We start from the raw sequence: 11,046 nt of genomic DNA on the forward strand, positions 1-11,046 counted from the left end.
AGCTCCAGGAGTGGCGTCGCATGCAGACCCTCCCCTGCCTTGGAGACGGGAGATTAGCTCCGGATGGAGGCCACTCTGGGATCTCTGATTGTACTCCAGGAAGGGACGTGTATGTAGTTGGTGTGTGCGCCCACGTGCTCAGGGCATCCTTGGGGCTACTAGATAACTGGGAGTTGGGGATAGGAAGAGCCAGGTACAGCCACTCTGGGTACTTCCTGACTTGGGGAGACGTACAAGCCCCTTTCTCAGGAACTCATGTGGATCCCAGGCAGCTACAACCCAGCCCTGTGGGTTCGCTCATCACCCCACCCTTCCTCAGTGAGTGAGACCACTGTTGCCACCCCTCACGCACCCCCACCCCCACCCTCCCGGACATCCTCTTGGGTTGGGGTGCTGCCCCCACCCCTCAAGTTAGAAACCCAAGTCCCTTCCCGTGCCAGGTCCCAATGCATTTGCCCCTGCTGGGGTCTGCCCACCCCGCCCACCCCTCTCCCCGAGCAGCCAAGTCCCTGGGGCATATCTGGGTCAGAAATCCCGTACATGATACTAGGCTGCTGACGCCCAAGACCCTGACCCTGTGGATACCCGGAAAGCCCCATATGGCCTCTCAGACTAGACCACCTCCCAGGGCCACAGGAGGCCCTAGCGGAGCCATGAGTAAGTTCTAAGGCAGTGGTTCTCAAGCTGTGGGTCTTGACCCCTTTGGGAGTCGAACGACCCTTTCAAAGGGGTTGCCCAATGCATAACCGTAACAAAATTACAGTAAGGAACTAGCAACGAAAATAATTTTATGGCTGTGGGGGCTCACCACCACATGAGGAACTGTATTAAATGGTCACGGCATCAGGAAGGTTGAGAACCACTGTGCTAAGGGAATCTGTCCATCCCCTGTCTGCGTCACAGAGCTCCCAAACCGTACAGGTGGGGGCATTAGGGAAGACAAGGGTTCTCTGGGCAGAGCCAGGCTTGCTCCACCCATGACCGTGGGGACCTTTCCAGAGAGCAAGAGACAGCAGCTTTCCCTGTCTCCGTCTCCCTCTCACCCCGAGTTTCTCTGCCTCCCTCCCCTCCCCTAGTTCCCCACCTCCCTGACTGCCTCCATGCCCAGGGCCGCTGCCACAACACAGACAGGCGAGTTCGGTCCTGCTGCATCTCCCCTCACATGCCCCCTGGCTCCTGCCACCTCAGCGCTGGAGGGCTGGGCACCATGCGTGTGGCTGCTTTAGCTGAAGCCTGACGGCTGGTTTCTGCAGATGCCACCGGGCACCAGAACTGGGTACAGACAGTGGTGCTGGGGGCCCCTTGCCGCCCCCCTGCCATCTCTGAGTCCCCACATCAGGAGGCCCAGGAGCTGGGGGTTAGCTAAGTGTTACCCAGCAGGGGACAGAGTCGGAGCAGAAAGGGCTAGGTCGGGCTTGCAGCTGATGGAGACTCAGTCCTGTCTCAGGCCCAGGAGCCCTGGGGGGCACTTTGGGTTGGGCACAGGGCTGCTAGCCTGGAGGTGGGCGGTCTAAGCCCTCCAGCTTCTCCTTGGGAAAGAGTCGAGGGTCTGTCCCTGGGAAGATTTTGCTCCAGAAACCCCGCAAGAGAATCCACCTCATCGTGGTTCTCAGGTGCAGGTGGCGATGAGGGACCCTCCGAGGGCCAGCTGGGTACAAAGCTGCTCCCACGTGTGATGCCAGCTCCATGCTCTGACACATGAGCGCGTGCACACACACACACCACACACATGCTCAGAGGTAACACACGTGAGTGCCCCCATCACATGTGCACAAACCGTACCACAGAAACGCACATGGATTCAGCCCTCATGCTGCCTGATGGTTAATACCTGCCCTGAGCAGGGGGGGGGGGGCGTTCACCTAGGTGGCTCCTGGCCTTTCACACACTGTAGGCCCAGTTGGCAGGCAGGTGAATCCCTGTAGGCAGGCTGGTGTCCCTTAGGCAGCCATGCTGGGTAGGACAGCTGCCAGGGTCCAGCTGTGCCGGGCACGTGCGTGAGCCCCCACAGGCACCCAGCGTCCTCGCTGTCCTGCGCGTGCAGCGAGAGCCAGCAGCAGGCTCCTCCATCTCGGGGCCGCGCCCTCACACTAGCTCGAGTTCAAATGTGCCCGGAAGTGATGCCCTGCCCAGCAGCTGCCAGAGCGCCAGTTCCCGTACGGCCACACGTGGGGGCACTCCCGTCGGCCCTGCCCTCCCGAGCACGCTCTTGGGCACACGGCCCTCCCGTGCGCCAGGTCTGCTGAACTTGTTCAGACGTGGCTCAGTGGAGGTGAAGGTTCCCGGGAGGGCCTGGGAGGGCAGGTTTGGCCTGGAGACCACTACGAGATGACAGGTCTCTCCCCCTGCTTCCTGCTCCACCCTGCCAGGGCAGGTGCAGGCCGCGCTGCACCCCGGCCAAGTCCAGTGGGCAGAAAAAAGGATGCCTGAGCACTGACGGGCAGAATCCGGTCTCCGAGTCTCAAGTGTTCTCCCCTCCGAGCCCGACGTTCGTCTGAAGGCTGCTCGGGGTCACCCGCGCCCAGAAGGCCCAGTTCCTTGCTCCCAGCTTCATCTGACATCACAGTCCAGGGCCCCTCGCCGAGGCTTTCCCAGCCTTGCCCACTGCTTGCTGCCACCCGCTGCCAAACAGTGCCCGCTCCCGGGCCACCTTTCCGACTGCCGCCATGCCTGAGCCCGCTGTGGTTGTGGCTTTCCAGCCCAGGAGGAGCCACACGGTCCGTGGATCACCAGGTCTTTCTTCCTGGCCTGTCTCAGCCTGGAAGCATCCCCGCAACCGCTGCATCCTCAGCTCTGATGTCCTCCTCCAGGGACCCCTCCCTCCGAAGCAGGCAGGCAGACGATGCGCTGCTTCAGCACTCTACGGGACAGCGCTCTGGGAGCCACGGGGCCTGCGCAGCTGACCCTCAGCAACTGACCACCAGGCTTTTCTCCTAGTCTGTCTTCGTCTGGAGCGCCACGGAAGCCTGCCCACCGGGGGTGACCCTGCAGGAATGTGGAGCACTGGAGGCATGGCTTCCGGCGTCAGAGCCACACGTAGGCCACCACAGTATGACAGAGAAAGTGGTGGCTCTGTGGCTCTCACAGCGGTGTCTTCATTGGCCCCTGGATCTCCCAGAGTGTCCTGCGGCCCCACTCTCCCTGCAAGCCAGGCTGCACCTCCCAGGCATAACACCGCACACAGGGTCATGGGGGGAGGAGGGGTATGTGAGGAGGGGGAGGTGAGGGGGAAAACTATAGTGTTAACAGCCTCCAGGGTCTCCAAGGGCACAGGCTGGGGGCCAAGGGTAAGGAGACCAGACGTCCCGATTTTGAACAATTTGTTCCGCGTCCCGCAGCGTTTTTAAAAAGTCCCGATTTTATCAAAGAATGCACGACAAGCTAGGGTATCTGGTTTTCGGCTGCCATGTGGCTATCTTGCCAGGATATGAGTTTTATCAATGGTGTCCCGCTTTTGTCCCGCTTTACCAATGTTAACATCTGGTCACCTTAGCCCAGGGGCAGTATCCACGTGGGTGGGAGTGAGTTCGGCGGCGGGCCCCAGAGTCGTCTAGTGGAGAGGGCTGAATCCCCAGAGGGAGGGTGTCCGGCCCTGGTGTCCACTTGGAAAGGCTCAGGCTCCCTGCGAGGGTCTGTGCTAAAGGTGGACATGGGCTTCTCGGAAGAGACGAGGCCGGGGTTTTGGACTGGGCACCCACAGGGGACCACGAGAGAACACAAAAGACAGAGTGCTAGGTGAAAACCCCGGAGGACCCCCCTTCTAGAACAGGCTGGCTTTACCCAGCCTGCCTCCAAGCACCCCTGGGACTCATCCACCCCTGTGGTCACCCTAAGAGCACCTCTCGGATGCCCCCTCTTATGAGGTGCTTCCCAGGCCAGTCTGGTTCCTCTGCCCCGTGGTGTGTGGCTCTGGCAGCCACATTCCCTCAGGCGCCATCCTGGCCTGAGGGTGACCCGGTGTCCCCTGCCGCCCTTACCCTGGGGGGCACCACTGAGGCCCAGGTGCGTCAGGTTGGCTGCCAGATTGCCGGTGCTGCTGGAACTGCTCAGGGCGGGGAAGGGGGGCTCCTCGGGGTCCAGTGGCGTGGGCAGCGGCGAGGGGAAGTGGATGTTGGTCAGGTCGGGCAGCGAGCCCCCCGTGTTGTGGGTGGCAGGGATCAGGGTGGTGGTGGCTCCCTGGTCGGTGGACGGGAAGATGCTGGAGGCGAAGGCAGAGAGGCAGTGAGTGCTGGGGGGTGGGGGTGGGGGGGGTAGAGGCGCAGTCTCTCCTTCAGGAGCGGCAGAGGCAGGAGGCCCCTGGAACAGGGGCTCAGAAAAGCCTCAGGCAAGTCTGATCCTGAGAGGGGGGCAGGGCAGGCATCTTCCCCTGGGGTGGGGTGTACTGGGGCCCAAGGTGGGGGCTGCTCTACTGGGTGGTCGAGGGAGGGGTTCTCTGGGTGGTCGCCAGCAGCTTGGAGCGCCTTCTGCAGAGCCTTGCAGCCATGCACCTGGGCAGAAAGTTCTAGGTCTCCCAGCAGCCCCAGGGGGTGTGGATGCTGTGGACTTACTTGATTCCAGGAACCTCGCAGGACTTGGGCCTAGACCCCGTCTGAAAGAGAAGACAGGACAGGCTGAGAGGGACGGGGCGGGGGACGACACGGCACACAGCCTCCTCACACACACCGTGCTCGCTCCCAGCATGGCCACTGTCCACCACAGGGAGGGGGTGCGCCACCCAGCTCCTCAGATGCCAGGGTCCCGCAGATGGAGAACGCGGGCCCCCATCCACTGCCCCTCTGCCTGTCTGCTTGGCATTCACAGGAACTCTGGAGGGCTCTGCATAGGCTGGGTGAGGGGTCGTGCCAAGTCCACAAAGGAAACAGCCCAGAGCCCACTGAGCCGTGATGGTTCAGAGGGGGCTGCCTGCGCCCAAAGGACCCCTGGGTCATGCCAACAGTTAAACATGCCACTGTTAGCCGAACAGGAACCTTGGGGGTATAGGGGTTATGTCTGGGGCTGCTGGCCTCGAGGTCAGCCGTTTGAAACCACCAGGTGCTCCAAGGGGGAAAGAGGAGGCTGGCCACTCCTGTAGTCACACACACGCGCAGAGACCCACGGGACGGGTGAGCCTGCTTGCCCTATCGGCCCCGCGAGTCAGAAATGACTTCATGGCGGGGAAAGACCGAAGGCCTGCTGCCATCTGCTTCTGTGAGGCCCGGCCCCGGACGCTTCCGGAGCAGCTCCACTCTGCGTGCGTGCAGTCACAACGAAGCCCGGCCTCACAGCCCGGCACGGCATCCTGCCGAGTGCGGCTCCCACCTGGGACCCCCACCTCTCCCCGGCACTCCGGGCGCTGCCCCTCAACGGCCAGTCCCATGACTAGCTTGGCTGGGCACGGGGCACAGGCACATGCAGCAGTAAGTGCCACCGGCCTCTGGAGACAACAGTAGGCTGCCCCTTGGGGTCTAGGAGCCCCCTCCCCATCCGTAGTTCTGGACTCCCAACAGGAGGTACAACGATGTCCTCTAATACACATTCCAGTGAGTTTCTGGTGGCCCTGTGGGGTCACCTTGGGCTGCCCCTCTGTCCACTGGGGGCGTGAATGGTTTCAGGATGGTGGAAGGGCCCCGGGCTGGTAGGTGGGGCCTGGAGAGGACTGAAGGGGCAGGGAGGCTTCGCAGAGCCCGAGGGGAGCTGCAGGTGTCCCAGGCCAGCTAAAGGCAGGAGGGCTATGTGGGGGTGGGAGCAGAGAGCAGGCCCAGACCGGACTTGTGTTCAGGGACAAAGGACAGAATCCTCTTCCGGCTGAGACATGACAGGACAGAGTCCCACCTGCTCCTGAGGCCCCAGCGGTGCCCCACATCCTGCCCGCCCCACCCCCACCTGCCCCCCTGGGCCCCGGGCAGACACTACTGGCTGGCATGTTCTTTAGGGATTATCTGAGAAAAAGGGGACCTACTGCTGGGGGTGCTAGGCCTGCCCACCTACCTGCCAACACCCTGTTGGGAGGGGGGCCTCACCCAACCACTCCAATTGGGGAGCCTGTGGGGTGGCGTGAGACCAGGGGCCCAGCGCTGTACAGGACGCCGCAGGGCGAGTCTCTGCTTGGCTGGGGCCTCCTAATGCCCAAAGTCAACACTCGCTTCATTAGGAGATTGCCACAAAACCCCCTCACAACGGGCATCTCAGAGGAATCCCACAAATGCTCCGGAGATGGCGGTGGATTGCTGAACAGATTAAAAGCTCCAGCCCGGGCCCGCCCTGCGCACAGCGCATCAGACTGGGTTCACTTAAGATGGAGACGCGCCGTTTATGGGGTGGCTGGAGCTGTACTGCCAGGCTGGGCTGCCTTTCCCAGTCCAGCGTCTTGGGGGGAGGGGGGGCGATGGTGAATGGCCTCAAGGCTGGAGGCCTGAGCCCACAGAGGCCCCGGGCCTCTTGCCCGCCAATCAGCCGTTGAAGACCTTGTGGGGGACGGTCAATGTGGACACACGTAGGGTCACTGAGTCAAGGTCAGCTCGATGGCAACCGCTCCCCACCAGCCCTGGCTGCTTCCTGACGCTCAGTCATGTCTCTGCGTCACTGATCAAACGCCAAAGCTTGCAGAAGCAGATTGCCAGGCCTGCCTGTGGAGGCGCCTCTGGATAGACTTGAACTGCCAACCTTTGGGTGAGAAGCTGAGGGCACCACTGTGCACCACCCGGGCCGGCCGCCGACAGGCCTGCAGTGCATGTGAAGTGCAGGTGCGGTCAGAGGCTGCGTGGGCGCCCCATGAAGTGACCACTGACGTTAAGCGTGCTGTAGCAACATGAGGGGAAGACCGCGGGCGGTCCCCGGGCTCTCAGAACGACAGTGTCTGGGCTCTTCAACCAGCAGGCTTCTAAAGGAGGACTCAGCAGAGTCCACATGGGAAGAAGCACACCAGCATGTGTGATCCAAGGACTGTAAATAATAAATTCTAAACCCGAAGGAGGGAACGGTGTTGGAGCTTAAATTCTGAACCCATGGTCTGCAGAAGGCTGTGGATGGCAGGGAAAGCCCACACTCCTTCCCAGCCTCTCAGGGGACGAAGCCTCTGGGCCGTGAATGTCTTCTGACTGCAGACCCGCCATGGGAAAGGCCCCGTTACCAGACAGGGCACCTGTAGGGCAGATGGCCGCAATGAAGTTAGGTCAAAATGTGACACCTTGCCATTGATCTCAGTAGGCAGTTGCTTCAGTTTTCAATGTTTCCTGCTTTGTTATTGATCTGAGCTTTTCCTTAGTTTCACTGCAACGTTGTTGAGATCTTTGTTCGTATTCTGCCTTGATTTTGCATGGATGACTTCCTGCCTATGAAACCCAGAATAGGTAAACCCGGAGACAATGAATGGATGAGCAGAATCAGAGACAGGCTGGCACGAGGTGGAGAGCCAACAACGACGAGTGCAGGGAAGCAGAAATGTCCTGGAACGGACTGGAGTGATGACTGCAAACGGCTAAGCGTGACTGACCCTTGAGCGGATGACATGTGTAGCGGATGCCCGTAACATTGGTAAACATACATGCTTTGGGGGGGTTTCTTTTGAAGCTGAGTGGTGGTCCTGCTTCAGGGACTCTAGCTCTTCTAAATGGTAGTCTGGAGACCTCTACCTCGAACACAAGAAGAAAATCCCCGCGTGGAAGCTCAGAGGTGCTTACCTTCTTTGTGTCCCATGCTTGCTTTGAAAGGCTTTTGTCCGCGTCTGATGGGGCCTCCTCCATCCCCGGGACCGTCAGTAGTAAAACTGAAGGGGAGAAGAGGAGAATCAGAAATCTCTTCGTAGCACGGGGGAGTGGGGGCACAAGGGGGTGCTCCCCAACACAGACCCGCCCAACCAGCACCACCTTAACATTGGGTCTGGGTGTCTAGGGGACCTAGGAAAGATGCTGCAGGGAAAGCCCCCACAAACCCCCATGCCACGCCTCCCCCTACCCGGTCCAGGGATGAAGGTTTCTACCCAGAATCCTTCGATCAGCAAGCTCTCCAGGGACCTTGCTGTGCCCACTAGGAAGTACTCAAAGCTGACACACTCTACACTTGAACCGCACTGAATCCTCTGGGCTCTACATCTGGGGGCTGACTATGCATCCGGGGACCAGCGAGGTAGGTGAGTGAGTTAGTTTATTGTGCCAACCTGGCCAATAAACACACATGGGGTTAAGTGAAGGGCATAAGGATAAAAGGCTCACTGAGCCTCACCATTCTAGTTCTCGGGTCTCTTGCTTTGTGATGGTTGGACCAGGGTGCAGCTGCCTTAGCAGTTCCGTGCTTCACCTTGTAAGGCTGCCTTCCTTCAAGATAGCCCCAAAGAGAAGCCACATGGACCTACCCCGATGCAGCCCTGGATGCTGGAGCAGCCATGTGGAGACCCCTGCCAGTGCTGAGAGGTTTACACATTCACTGACTCGGCTTTCCTCCTGCAGTCGGCATCATTGTGTGTACTTTGTGAGATGGAGGAGGACTTTGTGGATTGGGGTTGGACATATGGGTTAATGTTGGACTTGTGGGCTTGGGCAGTACTGGGCTAGGATGTTTTCTTGATGAACACTTAAACTTTACATAAAACTCTCTCTTATACATATGAGTTTCTGTGGATTTATTTCTCTGAAGTACCCAGATTAATACATTATGGTACCAGGAGTGGGGTACTGGAGAAACAAATCATAAGATGGAGAGTAGATGTTTGTTTGACCTATCCCTCATGGAAGTTTTTCTTCTTTGTCTAGCCAGAGGTCAGATAAAGCCACACTATTTACTCGGTTGCTTTTCTGGGGAAAATATGGGAAGTAGGAAAATAGAAAGTTTGTAAGTCCACTTGCTTTCAGCCATTAAAATTTGGTCTTTAGATGAGTTTAGGCCCTGCCTGTAAAGAAAACTTTGAAAACATATCCCCCACCCAGTGCTTTGGAGTACTCAGGAACCAATGGTCTTTGTCAAAAGCTGGAAAACATCTGGAACCATGAAGAAAACTCCTCTCTGGGACTGAACGTTAAAGGGAGCCTATCAGTAGGCTGCTGGGATGCTTGCTAGGTGACCACCTGGATCTACCTGTTGAGTGGAAGTGGGAGAAATGCAGCAATAAAGAGATGAGTTGAGTTTGGCCACTGACACCTTTGGACTTGGTTTGCAGGGGAAAAAGGGGGTGAGAGCAGTTGACTGGTCTAAGGTTCATGACCTAGCACGAGGGGACTAGGCCTGTTGAGTTGGTGAGAGCCCATGGTCTAAGGCAAGGCGACCAATGGGCATCCTGTGGAGGCTGAGTGAGGCAGCCCACGTTGAGTTGACCAGAACCCGACCAGCCGGAGATTTTTGAGCCTGTGAACTGGTGCACATTGTTGCTGATTTTATGGATGGCCTGTCCGGATTTGACTTTGCTTATGGATGCAGACTTCACAAGGTTCCAACTGGAATGAAGACTCTTCGTGTTGAAAAATATGATTGTCTTCTCTGACAACTGGGTTGATGTAAGTGGGTAGTACATAAATTGGATACCAAAAATTGGGGGAGATAAAGGCATGAAGTGGTTGGCTTACAAACTTTCATAGGTGGGGGGAAAAATTCACAGGATTATAGGATTAAGGTGTAGGTGTTACTTAATTGAAATTGTGAAGCTAAAGAATGATGTACAGGTGCCAGGTTGGCAAAGGGTGGATTGAGTTAGTTAGTTTATTGAGCCAACCTGGCCGATAATCACATGTGGGGTTAATTGATGGGTGGAGGGATAAATGGCTCAGTGATCCTTGCCTTCCTAGTTCTCCGGTCTCTTGCTTTGTGATGGTCGCACCAGGGTGCAGCTGCCTTGGCCAGTTCCCTGCTTCAGCTGGCAAGGCTTACTTCCTTCAAGACATCCCCAAGGAGTAGCCACATGGACCTACCTCGATGCAGCTCTGGGTGCTGGAACAGCCGTGTGGAGACCCCTGCCAGCGCTGAGATGCTTACATGTTCACTGACTCGGTTTTCCTCCTGCAGTCGGCATCATTGTGTGTGTTTTGTGAGATGGAGGGGGACTTTGTGGATTGGTGTTGGACATATGGGTTAATGTTGGACTTGTGGGCTTGGGCAGCACTGGGTTGGGATGTTATCTTGATGCTCACTTAACCTTTATATAAAACTCTCTCTTATACATGAGTTTCTGTGGATTTGTTTCTCTAAAGTACCCAGATTAACACAGTGAGCATGACATCCACTTCCCTTGAAGGTCTCGGGAATATTCTCTCCAGCCCTGGCTTGGAGTAGGGACACTGAGGGAGGGGCTGGGCCATGGACCCACGCCCAGCCCAGTTGCACAGAGAAAAAAACTGGAGGGAAGAGATGGCTTCTCCCCACTCCCCCTGCTGTGACCCTGGAAGGACCAGCCCAGTCCAGAATCAGTTGGGCCAAGAAAGAATTCAGAAGGGCCACCAATCACATCAGTATGAGAGCCTCTGGGTCAAGCTGCACCTGAAGCTGTCTGGCCAGCCTGGGCTTGCTTTACTGCTCCTGAGCCAGTAAATGCCCTTGCTAATTGGGTTTGCTGTCCCAATTCAAAGGACTCTACACGGGCGTGGGTGCACATGTGAACAAAGGTCTCTATGTGCTCGTAGAAGCCGTTTCTCTTAGAAAACTCCTAGGCATCCGTTAACACCCCAAACTCAGGCAGCACAGCACCGTCTCTCTGCAACGAAGACCCTTACCTTGTTCCCTGGCACTCCGAGCCTTCACTGGTCATCATCGACCCCCACACTTGGAAGTGCCAGGGGAGGGAATGGCAGGCTGGGCTTGCCCAACCTTTAGGAGCGAGCTCACCCATGCCGGTACCTCTTTTCTGGTGGGCATCCTGGGAGCCACCCGTGAAGGAGTCTGTCGGGGTGGGTGTCATTGCGCTCTGGTGCAGGGCGGAGTCAGAATTGGTCCTGGGGACAGAAGGAGACAGTGAACGCTGCCCTCACCCCCTGGGCACAGGCCTGCCAGAGATGGGCAAGCCCTGGGTAGGATGGGCAGTATGGGAATTGTTGCAGGGCTGTCCCTAGGAGAAACCCTGGACACTTTCGCTACAGAGTTGCAAAG

The 11,046-nt window shown here is 57.9% G+C and overlaps 1 protein-coding gene across 1 annotated transcript in view; it reads right to left on the reverse strand.

The window, feature by feature from the left end:
• The window catches only part of CRTC1 (CREB regulated transcription coactivator 1), a 23,994-nt gene that overhangs the window by 7,477 nt on the left and 5,471 nt on the right, over positions 1–11,046 (reverse strand). The window contains exons 6-8 of the mRNA XM_045299242.1: positions 7,659–7,744; positions 4,548–4,588; positions 3,955–4,198 (exon numbers count right to left, since the gene is read on the reverse strand). Coding sequence (XP_045155177.1) covers positions 3,955–4,198; positions 4,548–4,588; positions 7,659–7,744 — 371 coding nt within the window. The remainder of the gene's footprint in view (positions 1–3,954; positions 4,199–4,547; positions 4,589–7,658; positions 7,745–11,046) is intronic.

The sequence above is a fragment of the Echinops telfairi genome, unplaced genomic scaffold (genome assembly GCF_000313985.2).
Source record: "Echinops telfairi isolate 266 unplaced genomic scaffold, ASM31398v2 ScPeMD7_7457;HRSCAF=8495, whole genome shotgun sequence".
NCBI lineage: Eukaryota > Metazoa > Chordata > Mammalia > Afrosoricida > Tenrecidae > Echinops > Echinops telfairi.